The 15,245-nt window shown below is 38.8% G+C and overlaps 1 protein-coding gene across 6 annotated transcripts in view; it reads right to left on the bottom strand.

Annotated features, from left to right (window-relative positions):
- The window catches only part of LOC137295641 (plasma membrane calcium-transporting ATPase 2-like), a 162,752-nt gene that overhangs the window by 58,067 nt on the left and 89,440 nt on the right, over window positions 1-15,245 (bottom strand). For all 6 annotated transcript variants that reach the window (XM_067827097.1, XM_067827098.1, XM_067827094.1 and 3 more), the window contains one exon: window positions 11,843-12,040. In XM_067827097.1, the coding sequence (XP_067683198.1) occupies window positions 11,843-12,040 (198 nt within the window). The remainder of the gene's footprint in view (window positions 1-11,842; window positions 12,041-15,245) is intronic.

Raw genomic sequence — 15,245 nt, 5'->3', positions numbered from 1 at the left:
TTGGACAGACTGTCAGAGATTCTGCAATATCACAGTCTGTGTCAAAACCTTAACATTGGTACTCATAGTTCTTCTATTCAAGTCATTTTCAGTAGATTAACAGATGATTAAAATGTGAACTACCTGACAAAACAAATATGAAAGTCTTAAGTTTCTGATCCAACCTCTGATGGATATTAAATCAGGAACTCAGTGCATTAACCATTTAGCCACTTCTATCAAAAATCAAATTATTGAATAACTATTCGTAATGTGCCCTTCAGTGTGATACGCTACTGAATTAATGGCCTACTACACTATCATACTGCTAGACTCATAAGGACACAGTTAAGTCCGATTTGCTTCAAGGTATCCTCGTTTACCAAAGTATCTGAGAGATCAATGCTAAATTAGTACGTAAGAACAATTTTATTTTCTATACCCAATAATATGCCCATGATATTTGGCAATTCCAAACGATATTGCATGTTATCAAGTAAATTCTTTACATCTCCTTCCTCCAACTGCAATCGCTTAAGTTCAGTCAGTCTATTCACTCTCTGCCAGGAGAATCATTCAAGGGAGACAACCATTAAACTCTGAAATATATACACTGCATTCAGCTTGCCATTCCCAAATCATAATACCTTCAATCTTGTGAGATCATTCCTTTTAAGAAAGTGGATGTTAGCCTGCAATATATAATCTGTATAATTTGATTTCATAGGTGTCTACCAACAGCAGGAAAAAAGGGTAGTAAAGTACAGCTTATTGAAGCAAAAGTCAATAACATTCTACGCATTCCTAATTACAGTGACTGTAGGTGTACAAGATGAAAAACTGCATGGAGCTCAGAACTAAAGCCTGGAAGGCAGGATTGGCAAATTACACTTAACCAGAAAGGTCAATCAGTTCTTTGAGAAGGTCATCAGGTAACTGGTATTCTCTTCACAATATGCCAGAATAATATCAGCTCAGCAGTGCATAACCTTTCAAGACTCAGAAAAATTTGATCAACATTTCATCTTCCACAGCGTTGCTGGATGCAGATAAACAAAGGGTTAACTGAATTAGATTTCCAGATCATGTGGAAATGGACCCTCATCAAGTTCCCATAAACCAAAGTGTATTACGACATGACACAGTGATTCTGGCTGGCTTGATGAAGTACGGTTTGAAAACATTCATCCTAGCAGGTGTTGTTGGGTGAAGGGTATTGCCATAACTGCTACATCCTCTGGGTCAGTTCTGTGATGTACTTTTAACGTATTTACAAACTGGGCTCAATTATATTCCTAAATAAAATTTGACATCAAGAGAAAAGATAATGGATCAGCTATATAAACAAATGTTAAAATCTCTAACCCATCAGCAGCAAAATCAGCAATCCTGACCACCTAATTCACAATAAGCCAAATCCACAATTCTGACCACCCAATTCACAATAAGCCAAATCAACAATTCTGACCACCCAATTCACAATAAGCCGATTTAACAATCCTGACCATCCAATTTACAATGAGCCAAATTACTGTTTTTCATTAACTGATTCACAGAAGTAAGGCCACCATATCTGACACTCCAATCTACAATGATAATCACTGTGTTTGGTATGAAAGATCTATAATATTTGACAATTAGCTTCATTTCTGATACTGACAGGCAGCAGGGTAGCTTAGCCACTGCTCATCAAGCAGTGCAATGCACGAACCTCATTTCTACATTGGTACAATGCATGAACCTCATTTCTACATTGGTACCATGTGTGAACCCCATTTCTACATTGGTACCATGTGTGAACCCCATTTCTACATTGGAATAATGTGTGAATCCTGCGGTGATGTTGCTGTAATGGCCTAAAACCATATTCGCTGACTCTGTAAGTGACAGTGCTGCTGCTGCTGCTGCTGCTGCTCACTGCAATATTTCTCCCATATTTTAACCGATCGATAATACTCTTCACAAATCATACCCATTTGGGAATCAAACCAGGAAGAGGGCATGTCAAGCAAACACTACTGATCACCTTGGCTCCTTTTCAGAAGCAAGTTAACCATACAATATGGCTTATGTAATTATACTACAGTCAGTGCCAAATGTAGTCGGTACAGGCTATTGACATAAGACTTGAGAGTCATTTATGTTTCAATGGCTGCTATTGGGCTTGCAATATATGACAATCACACACTGCAATACAAGCTGGGTTGTGTTGGTTTCCAAGCCTGCAAGAGAAGGGTGTGGTGTGTGTAGGGTATACAATGTGAAGAGGGGAAGGTTGGAGGATACGTCCCGTATCTACACCCTAAAGATCATATCCATTCACTGTCTAGATTTAGACGAATTTGACGGAATCAAATTGAGTAAATATGCCAATTTGGCCCCAAAAGCCTCATTCTTGTTCTGTTCAAACAGAGGAGCATTGCCCTGTTGTCTAGAGGTTGATTGTCTTGGTGCTGAGGCGTCTTTCTGACTGTCAGGTAATTGTGTATTAGAACTACTGGCATGTTGATTCCCTTCACCAAGTTGGTCCAGTGGTACAACTCAAATAAGACCAATCTGGTGCCAACTCCAAGCCTCAAAGAAAAGCTGGGAAGATGCCAAAACTAGCAATGGCCAGGATGGAGGGACAGAGAAGGTGTCCAAAGCTTGATGGCATTCAATTCTAGCCATGTGATGCTTACAATCGTGCACAATAACTCCAAGCCGACCAGGCCTTAAATTAAGACCCACCTCAACAGATTTGCTGGTTTCATTGTGTGTCTAACAATCAGATTGTTTCCCCATTCCTAACACACAGAAGCTTCCAGTTATTGGCTAAGTCCCCACATTCAATCAGATAAGACAGCAAACATTGGGAGGTGGTCCTGGGCAGATATAGTCCACTGGCTGTTGCTAACTTTTGGATCAGATTTGGACAGTCGATCACACTTAGTTGCATGATGAGAGTTGGATTATAGTGAAACCCTATCAATTTGAACATAGTTTTCTTGACACGTTATATGTGCAGTAAAGTAAGCAAGTGGTTAAAGTATTGGCTTGTCATCTTGAAGATTTGTTTTCAATTCCCCCATGGGTACAAAGTGTGAAGTCCTTTTTTGGATTCCCCTAAAGTGATATTCCTGGTATACTGCTAAAAGTTGTGTACAAGTAGACTCAGTCACTCATGATCATGAATATTATTGAGGATAATTCACATCCCACACATTCATAATCCCATAATCATCTCCAAAACCTCCAGGGTGATTTTGGTTTATTTCTTTTTATTTTGTTAAATTAAGTGACCTAAACTAATTTCAATGATACTCAGTGGAAAGCCAATACCATTCAACTGACACAAAATCCATGACTCAACGCTTACATTCTAAAATATTATTCATCAACCTATTTCTGTTCTGCCACACATCATGATAGACTGAACTGCACCATTCGAGATACAATGCAAGGACCAGACCTTCGCACAGATAAGTCACTTATGAAAAACAAATGCACAACCTAGATGGGTTGATGCAAATATCCACCATCTGTTTCCAAACGTGATAATAAACACCAGACACAAATACCTTATCTCATACACATGCTGATTAGAACAAGGTATCCAATATCACTATAAACCAAATACATCACTAATGTGTTCCACACCTGAACTGTCAATAGGACTTTACACACACCTGAATACTATCAAATAGGAATATGAAAATAGTATTCTATTTGGGGGATCTCTATTGACATTGTTCATCAAACCGGAAATTTAATAAAACTATTTGAACACTGGATTGAATAATTTCTGAATACAAAAATTGTTCCAATATATATCAGTATTCCAGCTATATGGTGGTGGTCTGTAAATATAGACCAGACAATCTAGTGAACAGCATCAGTCAACACAACTGGGATACGATGACTTGTGTCAAAAAAGGCAGTGAGCGTGACCACTTGATTCTACAAGTCACCTCTTACGACAAGCACGGGTTGCTAAAAGCCAAATCTAATCTCGATATTCACAGGACAATGTATACTTATAGTTATGTGTTCAGCATGTAAACCTTCAGATTTAGTAAGTTTCAGGTAAGAATCAGGTGATCCTAATATGTTGAAGTGCAGGTGACAATTGCAAAATATCTAAAATGATACATTGATGAATTCTGCAAGCAATATTCACTACCAATTAATGTATACTGATAATGAGGAAAATAACTCATAAATATACTTTCTTTATTATTCCAAAACAATTGATGTAGCAGGACAAAACAGTTGTGTAATGATGCTTTACCCATGCTAGAATCCAAAATATTATTGTGAAACAAATGCATAATTTCCAGGCTACCCAAACACCAGAGAGCTTGGTGTTAACACTGCTTAATTAAGAAACAGCTTTTGTTAAATCCTAATGTGTCAGTTGGATAGGGAAGAAAGCCAATTGTAAGACAGATCAGACATTTACCACTTTGCATGGGTCTCAAACTGACAGAGAGCCATTGTCAGGGCAACCTGGGAATGGAACCCCAGCCATAGATCTCTGGCATGCCAAAGGATACAAACTCTGCGCAGAAATCTGAAACAGTGTTGATGACAAGGGCAGATGTGCGAGACAGTGTGGTTTCACACCACTTTTAGTAACATTCTATCAGAAACATATCCAGAAATGGTCTTAACACATTGTACTCATGTGAGGAATCGAACCCAAGCTCGTGACATGATGAGCAAATGCTTCAACCACTTGGCTACCCCATCTCCCATTTGGACTGTTGATCTAATCCCAGAATCCTTTCCCAACATTCCCTGAATAACAAATCCACCCACAGTTAATAACAAATCTATCATACCAAGACATTCAGCTTTTAGCATAGAACCTATCATCATTAGTCGTATTATGGCACAACAATAACGGTAAATGGCAACCACTCAGTACAGAGTTTCTTCTTGTCTGGGAACTGTTTATGTTTGTGTTCTTCAAATGTCTGCCAACTACCTACTGAGCTGGGGATTACCTGACGAAAGCACAGCAGATGCTGGACATTAATGTCAAGAGGGTTAGAGATGAGGAGCTGAGCACTGAGCCTTTCCATCAGTGGAACCAGATGTCCCACAAGGCTATTCTGTTCATCAGCTACAGACATACTTGCAGTTTTATGGACTTGTGTATTTATTTCTACCTTGTACAAGCCTGACAAGGATAACATTTAGCATCCTTTACAAATTGAGAACATATAATAGATTTTTCTATAAATATCTGTCCAACATATTTCATGGAATATCTGGGGGAACAGAGCCTACAGCGAAATACAGAATCACACCAACATAGTTGATTTAAAATTAATTTCATTGCAAAACTAGAAAAACTCTCTCAAAGATACTAACAAAAAGTACAAAAACATTTTTAAAAAAACTATTTTCCTTGTATAGTTTACAGTGCAAACATATTTTGGCTTAGTTTAGCTTATGAAAAAAGAAAAAAATTGAATATATATTGGTCTAGCACAAATACAAAATAAAGGATTCACTGAATAATTTTGCTTGAAGGCTCTGAGAATAGTCAAGATCAAGGTGCTTGACAGAATTAATGTGTACCTTAAGGTAAGGGAATGTCAGCTAGAAAGATGTGTTTGTACTGCTGCAAATTAGGGCACCTGTCAGTTGTGGAACATGAGAAGTGGGATGAATTGTGCAGAAATGTTCTATTTTACACCTTTCTCTGTCACAGTGGTTTAATACCTTCTGAAAGTTAATGGCTGTATCTTTTTACAAATAAGGCTGAAGGTAATTAAATCACTATTTTGGGCCAAGGAAAATAAAATGCTCTAAGAACACCAAAAGTCCTGGGAACTTCAATTTGCATTGAGAAAAATCTGATAACTATGGATTGTGACAAAGCATGGAATATCAACCTCTAAGGATGAGTATGGCATTATATGCCCTGGATACACGGTATTAGATAGCCTGAGTGGGTGGTATTGATGCTGACAGGGCATGAAGATGTAAGTGATATAGGACACTTTAGGATGTGCTGGGGATTACTGATGTTGACAAAGAGTGTAATATGTACCGTATACTTCAGACTGAGGGGGGATTATGAATGCTGACAATTTCAGGTATGCAGTAACCTAACCTAAGAATGAGGGCACTTGACTGATGGATATTACAATTTGTCCTTCATGTCCTTGGAGAAATACCATGGAGACAGACGTAACTCTCCCTGTACATTCTGTTTGCTGTATTATTGTTTAATGTGTGAAGGAAGGGTTCCAGGCACTTTACATTCCTTATCTGGCTGAATGTCATAAGCAATGGTTGATGCTGAGTGAGCAAGGTTTTAGGGCTTATCTAGGTTAGTGGGTAGGTTAGTGGGTAGGTTAGTGGGTAGGTTAGTGGGTGGGTGGGTGGGTGAGTGAGTGAGTGAGTGAGTGAGTGCAAGAACATGTTTGTACAGCATTTTAATCACATAGTGTGGTGGGAGGAACAGGAAGCAGGCCTTGAAACATTTGGTTCAAGCTAAAAGAACATGTATGGTGCCCACAAACATGGAAACACAAACGTGACAAACCAGGACTTGAGCCCTGCAGAACAAGGTATGCAATAACAAGCAGGAAAGAATTACAAACTGCCCATGAAGTGATATTCTGCATTAGGCTGAGGATCCTAAAAGAAATTTTCACAGACACAAACAAGTGTTTCTCACATCCTGTGTAGGATGTATCTAGGACAAAATAAGCAACCATCGTGTTTCTTGCTGTATGTAATAGCTTCATTGATTTTTCTATGTTTTGGCAGACAAAAAAAAATGGATATTTCCACAATGAAAGGACACAAAACTTTCTGAGCATCAGAAAAAACATGGGACTGAAAGTTATCGCTTCCTTTTTCTGCAAATATTGATGGAAGAATAGACAAAATTATCTTCATAGAAAAAACACAAATGCCAGAACAGAAACTTAAATGCCCAGAGGCTTATTAAACAGCGATTGGGTTAGCACAACATCCTCATCATACTATTCTGATTGGAGCAGTAGGACTCGGTTCTAGCTAACCCTTACGAAAGACGAAAAACTAAACCAGTTGAACTGACATATTGCATTCAGGGAATAGCCATGTCTTGGAAGCAAACACTGAGAATCATTACCACCATGGGGTATGTCATCACTGACTCCATCACAACTGAAGTTGGTACTTCCAGCAACGAATCACAAACTCTTCAAGATGGCAAAGATTTTTTCTGAATAAGACAAAACATAAACGGAGACTATTAAACTGAATTTAGAAACAGGTTCTGTTTTCTGAAGCCTGCTGAGATCACTACAGTCCAAGTTGCTGTTGTTCCAGATTCTATCAGGAAACTTTGATAATCTACTGTACTGATGGCATACCTTGAAGTAACCAGTGATTGTAGTGATTCATGATTTTATTTCACTTTTTGATGGGGCAATTTTCAAGAACAGGTACAAAGAAAAATATTTTTTTGCACATCAAGGAAGAAATTAAGTCAACATTATGGAAATAAACTAAACTGATACCATGGGTGAGTTGCTATGAATAGATTCTCTGAGGATAGTCAACATATTTACCCTGTATTCTTACATTTGGTGAATTATTTACATTCTTATCATTTGTCTAGTGTATTCAAAGCCAGAAAACTAGTGAATACCACAACACTTCATTGATTTGAAGGAGTGGAGATACACCCGATACTGAGCAAATGAGCACTGTCTCCAACACTGTCTCCAACTGGTTGCAATCAACCTGATCGCCACAAGGTCGTCTGACCAGCCAATACACAAGGTCACCTGACCACACAATGCAAAGGTTACTCGTCCATTCAATCCAAAGGACACCCTACCACCTAATCCACAAGGTCTCCTGACCAGATAATAAACAAGGTCACCTGCCCACCCAATCCAAAGGTAACTTGTCCACCTAATCCAAAGGACACCCTACCACCCAATCCACAAGGTCACGTGCAAACCCAATCCAAAGACCACTTGTTCACCCAATCCAAAGGCCATCTGATCAGACTATCCACAAGGGCAACTGACCACACAATCCACGAAGGCACCCTTACCCCAAAGCAAACATTTAGTTACCAATGTACACAGCAAGTTACAGTTAAAATGAACTCTAACAAGATGGATAATTAATTTTAGTATCCTACTCATAGTTTACTGAAGTTATCCTGATAATAAATACATTCATAGACTACATAATATAAACTACAGACGGAACCCAAAGCAATCCTCATTATTGGCACTAGAGCTGAAGAAAGCTAGACTTATGAAATCAACGTAGACTTAATTAAGTTGTGTATGGACTGAGAAACTACCCTCTGACTAGCTAATGTTGCTGAAGCTCAGCTTAATCCAGGATCCTTCTGGGCTCGGCATCAGTACTAGGTTCCTAGCTATTGTACTCTTCCTCCATAACGTGCTGAAGACACATGTTGGTGAGGTCATTAAGCTGTTGGTGCACGGCCTTATCAATGGAACAAAGGCATTTAGTGCAGAGATATGTTCAGCAATGGAGTTGTTAGTACTGTGATACAAGAAACAGGAGTGGCTCTAATGCAGTGTAATCACAAACCATTATGCAGTGCTGCACATGGTGCGGAGGAGGTGTACAAAGCCTCTTATGCAACTTGCACTACATCTGGTCGTCTTTCCATCACCTAGACGCATGAAACTCCTAACAGAAGCTGATTACCTTGCGTGTGCATTTGGGCCTGTCATGTACGCTACGCAAATCAATATCTGAAGACTGCAGAGATCCACATTTTGTCACATTACTCCGTGAATATCCCTGGATTAAAGCTGACCAGAGTTGATGCTCAGTCATGAAATATAACCATACCACCGCAAAGTATTTTATGAACTTTATCAATCAGTACATGCCACAGCAAGTGTTGCCTAATGGATTGATCCTTAATAATGTTCACTAATTTACAAACATGCCGCCCACACTGAGAACAATTTCAAACCTGATTTGTAGAACATACAAACTGTTCATAAAATGCCAATTCGAATTTTGTTTGTATAACAGGTGTTGCAGGCGCCTTCATTGGAAGGCAATACAAACTGAAGGTCTGGAAACCTTTTATTTTTAAACAATGCTACAATACCTACTTAAAATCTAGATATACGCTTAAAGAGAGCTGATTGCAACAGAAGAGCTCGGCCCGTTAGTGAGCCTCTCCAGCAGGAAACCTTTTCCTTCATGTATAGCAGCTCTATTTCGGGAACCCCATGGAGCCATTCTGAACACATCCTGCAATCGTCAGTCACTTTTGGCAGGGTTACACCATGATAGTGATTTTCAATATGGAATCCATATTTCAGTGTCTCCCACGACAACATCCAGCCTAAATGTTGCAGCTTTCCGGGACTAAGACCATATCCAGGCACAAAGCAGTAAGTGTACAGAGCAGAACTGGGATCAAAGGCTACAGCATATGGATGGGGATACTATAGCCAGTTCTGTCCAAGATGCCTGTGTCCATCGATCTGTTACCACTGCGACTCGACTCTCCAAATGTCAACGTATGTGCATAGCAAATCATCTCCTGAATCACACAGAAACATTTCTTCATATGCTTAGTATACATCAGCAGCACACTGACTGCTACTGACACAAGGCTGCACATATAGTATCCCTGATACAAGACTACAAAGATATACCCTTAAAAAAATGTAGGGGATACTACATTTTGCAAGCATACAACTAGCCAGTGCCAATGGATACGAGAAAAAGTAACTTATATCCATACACATGAAACATTTCCAAAGGAATAGAGTAAATTGTCACATTTTCCCTTATGTACTCTTCGTCATCTGTTTCCTCCTTGGCTTTACCATTTTGCTTTTTATCAATCTTGTAATCCAACATCCCCAACTTTTTTTCAAAAAGGTATAGTATCCCTAATACAGGGACATAGTATCCTTGTGTGTATGACAATGTCAGCTGCGTTTTACACCTATCTGAGGAACATCAATCAACTTTCAAGGAAGTTAAAACTGAGTATCATGAACATTGTATCCATATGGGGAACTGAACTAGTGTTTCATTTAATGCTGCATTTAATCTGGACCAGACAATATCATGATTGATATTCACATTTACTGCCATCAAAGCAACAAGAACTGGCAACCACCCAAGCAGCCAGACTTGACCAACCATGTTGGCATCCTCAATGGACTCTGCATCCTGGCTTGACGGACCAAGTGAGCAGGCTGGACTGAACATGTTGTCAAGCTTGACTATCCATGTAGCCAGACTTGACTGACCAAGCTGCCAGGCTTGACCAACCAAGTTGCCTGGTTTAACCAACCAAATTGTTTGGCTTGAGAACCAAGTTGCCAGGCTTGACCATCAAAGTTGCCATGCTTGACTGACTATGCTACAAGGCTTGACCATGTAAGCTGCTAGGCTTCAACGACAAAGTTGCCAGGCTTGACTACCAAGTTGCCAGGTTTTACCAACAAAGTTTACAGACTTGTCCAACAAAGTTTACACACTTGTCCAACAAAGTTCCCTGGCTTGCCCAACCATGCAGTCAGACTTGGCTGACCATCTTGTTAGCCATGACCAACCTTGCAACTTACAACCAGCAGAGACACCAGGGGAGTGATTCTAATCCAGACTCCCCACAGGGGTCTACAGATTAATCAGCACTTATGACAAGTATGAGGTATCAGGGAGCTATTGTATGCCAATCCAAATTGGTAAGGTCCCTTAGAGAGATACATGTCCACAAAAAGAATCAATGCGAAATAAAGGCCCATCCTGATCATGGGTAATATTTTTCTTCTCCTACAGCACATACTGCACATACATCAATTAACCCTGGATCACAAACTTACATATTTAGTCTTTGATCATGCAACTCATTGCATCTGATCATGCACTAATTGTGTCTGATCTTCTTTGATCATGAAGTCCCAGATTAATGTGATTCTAATCATCAAATGGTATGTAGCTTCATAAAAATTATACTTTTTTCAAAAATGGCAATAGGCATCAGCAAGAAGGAATTGTGTGGTTAGCAGTCATCTATTTCTATTTCGGAATATCCTTGGCAATATAGCAAGAGAATGTAAGCTAAATAATTTAAGGGTAACATGTCTCTATTTTATGTCTGGATGGACTACAACTCGACTTTACTGTTCGTTGAAAGAAGATATCAGCCATGAGATCAGACAGAATTTAAGGAACAGGGCAAGAAACTGCAGTCTTAAAGTTTCTGGTTCTCCTGTAAATTCCTGTCAGCTGAAACACAAATACATTTTCATTGATTTTATATGGTCCATATGTCATCATAAACTTGGGAAAATGGTGTCGTCTAGGACATGAGTTGAAGGTTCAAAGGTTGTTGGACGCACTTGTATTGTTACTGCATGTGTGTAAATACTTGCACAGCCGGAGGATGGTATCAGACCACAAAGACAAATTACAATCAACTCTGTATGAAACAAACAAAACAATTATTCTCAAGTGAAACTTATACAACTTCACTGTTGAATGTTCCCCTACCAAGAATATAGAAATATTTCTGAATAAAAAAACCATTGGCAGGCAAAGAGTGGAGAAAAATCGTCAGTCTGGTAAAGAATGGGACTTCCAAGGATGTTATTTCCCAAATGTGTGTTATTTTCAGCTTCTTATTCTTCATTGGCCATGTTATTAGTGTTGTACAAGTTACCTTTACAAAACATTAACAGAAACAGGAAAGATCTCAATTCCTTTATGAATCTTGTTACTTCCATTTTCTACAATTTTTAACACTGATACTGAGCAGATATGTGCCAGTGATGGTGAGTAGTGAGCTTGTTACTTTGTTTCATACAGAGTTAACTAGTGGAGACACAGGTATAAGGGTACTTACCCAAATCTGGATCCTTTGGTGGTTTATAAAATGATAATCCTAATGAAATTATTGCAGCTACAATCAAGATGATGAGGGTGACGTCCTGCAGAGCTTCCCACACCAGACGAAGGAAAGACTTAGGAGCTTTGGGAGGTATAATATTGGATCCAAATATTTTTCTTCTATGTTCTAAGTCTACAGGATTTCCAGACAATCCTGTAATGAAAAGCAAAGATGATGTTAGGACATGAACAAAAGATATTCATCATATCTGGAAAAGGAACAAGATTGTTGAACCTGTTAAGTGTATTTCCATCTCCATAATATTATAGCAGTGAGGTAGCATAGTGGTTAAGGCATTCGCTTGTCATGCCAAAGACCTGGGTTTGATTCCCCACATAGGTACTCTATGTGAAGCCTATTACTGGTGTCCCCTTGTCACTCACTCACTCTTAGACTCTGGGTAACATGACATGTTTCTTGATCAATCACTATGACAATAGGCTGTAAATAAATGGAATTGAAACCTAAGAGCCTCACAATTGATATCATGAGATACATTCCATGCTTTTCCATGCCTATGATGTGAAACTGTCTAACAGACATATATCCTTTTTTCTACTGATCTCCAGTGAGAGAACTGGTTCATACAAACGTGCACCACAAAAAGTAAGGCCTTTTTAAGGCTCATAGCTTTCAAGGTCAGAATACCAAATTAATTTTATTTTCCAAAACTTTAAGGTATCTTCATATTGCATATGAATCAAATTACAGACTTGCTTTGTCTAACTGATGGACTTTCAAGACATATTCTACCTCAAGGCAATTTTAAGGCTGAGCTGCCAAATTCACTGTGATTTCAGTCTGCGTGAACTTTGTAGATACGATTCGTAGCTATCAGAATCCTCTGCTCTTATCAGTTTCATAACAGCCCCTTGCTGCCACACTGCCAACCTCACCTGGTGTTGATTAAAAGGGTGCTAGTAACTGACCCAACAGAGCCTCTTCGCTGCCATTTTTTTCATCAGTACGTAATAAATAACGTTAAAGTAACGTATGGGTTAAACTGTTGGTGATAAAATGAGATAACCTTTTTGCCATCAAAATGATCATGTGGTGAAACGTATCGGAAACCAGTTGAGAGATTCAGAAAAGAAAGCACATTAATGGACTGATGTATGCCCTTCCAAAACAGTGGCTTCATTAACAACAGGTTGAACATGTATATATAAGTTTTCATTTTCATTTTTCATTTCATATACATACATAGACATGTTGACAAGATGTATCTTAGATGCTACTGGAAACCTATTGCGACATGAACTGAACAAAGTTCAGGTCCAGTATTTCACTATCCGGAAGGTGCAGTGGTATTAGTTGCAAAAATTACATTACATAGTTGTATCCCTTAACTGTGCCAGGATCTGAAGCACCATGGGCTTGAATCTGCCATGACTGTGGATGAATGCATGGTTTGTCCCCATGACACTCATGTTTCACTGGAGCAGTAAGTTTAACTGGACAGGTTGGGTTTATGCTGTTCTTACCAATACTCTAGCAATATCAGGGGTCACCAGAAATGGGCCTCACACATTGTGCCCATGTGGGGAATCAAACCCGGGTCATCAGCATGACAAGCAAACACCTTAACCACAAGGCTTCCAAAACCACCCCATATGACACATAACTAGCCCACTGGAAAGGTCTGGTTTAAAGCTTGTATGCATAAATATACATGTAGGAATAGACAATCTTTTCATTTTTTGTGTGCCCTGAACACCGGCTCTATTACCACAATGGCATCACTTTCTTTCAGTGTGATATCAGTGTCCAATTCAAAATTGTCCGTGAAATCTCCTTTTGGGCAGTTCAATGTGTAAGAATATATGTTATCCAACATGACAGAAAGCTTTTCAACCACAAGAATGCAGGCAATAGTGAGTGAGTGAGTTAATGTTTAACGTCACATCGGCAATATCTCAGCCATATCGTGACGAGAACATTTAAATTAAATATATGCATATGGAAAAATCTGTCAACGGAGGACAGTAAAACAACTAGCATATCACAGTTTTAAGTAAAACTAGTATGGAAAGTTAAAACTAATAGCACTATTTAGACAATACATAATAAAAACAGACTATAGATCGCCAACAACTGAAGGTAGATCACCACACTAGGGACCATGGGGACTTACAGTACCTTTGCTACCTGCATGGACCCTAGCTGGATTTACATCATCCCCTCAGCTGCTGGCGATTGTACGAAAGGTTAGCCAAAATTAAAACAACATGAATACTACGATTAAAAACCTGGCAGACTTAAATTTACTGTGAATGTTTGTGGACTTACGTACCCTCTCAGGAGGACAATAATTTTACAATACTTCAACCCCCTTTGAGGGTACAGCCACCAACAATTCAAGTTACTAATTCAAACTACCAATCATTAAAATATATCTATTTACAGAAACATACTATTCAAAATTCACCCAAAAAATCAATTTCTTTTAAAAAACCTATAATAAAATGAGAATTAACGTTGGTAAAAAGATCCTTCATTGTTTTAACTGTAAAATATTTATCCCTTGTGATGGAGAATTCAACACAGTCAAGCAGAATATGCTTGACCGTGACTCTCTCATCACAAGGGATGCAAAATCGAGGATCCTCACCTTTCAACAGGTATGCATGAGTATATCTAGTGTGGCCAACACGACATCGTCGTAGTATGACCTCTTCAAATCTGGATTGACAACCCAAGTGGGTATAACCAATGTAAGGTTTTATCTCATGTAATTTATTTATACCCACTTGGGTGTCCCACTTCTTTTGCATCAGATCACGGATGTAAGATCTAATGGTGGCTTTGTAATCACTGTAGGGAATAAGAAGCGATGTCACAGATTTGTTGAGTGCTGCCTTGGCAGCAAGATCGGCCATTGTGTTCCCTGAAATGCCTACATGGCTGGGTAACCAACAGAAGACGATGTCGTATTGGCCAGTAGCAAGATTATTATACAATTCAATAATGTCAATTAAAAGTGGATGTTTACATGATAAGGCAATAAAATGGTATGCTCTGGTGTTCATTCACTTCGTTCCTATTACAGTATAACGTGGACAAGCGAACACGGATATAGCATAGAAAGGAGTTTAGTAATCAAATTTAAAATTCAAATTTGCCAATCACCAAGAAGTGGATGATGCTCTCTAAAAATGGTTTCAAGGGACTGGAACTGAGAGCTTTCCCTTGAATGGTCCCATGTTGAAGATTAAGGCAAATGAATTGGAATCTAAGTTAGGTCATTCAGATTTTAATTGCAATGGTGCTTAAGTTACATATTGTTGAGATTGTTGTGATTGTTAAACATATTCTAGCTAATGTTTATAACTGACAATTTCAGAATTTAATGTTATGT

Source organism: Haliotis asinina, chromosome 9 (assembly GCF_037392515.1).
Source record: "Haliotis asinina isolate JCU_RB_2024 chromosome 9, JCU_Hal_asi_v2, whole genome shotgun sequence".
Taxonomy (NCBI): domain Eukaryota; kingdom Metazoa; phylum Mollusca; class Gastropoda; order Lepetellida; family Haliotidae; genus Haliotis; species Haliotis asinina.
This window is presented reverse-complemented; position numbering and strand designations above follow the sequence as displayed.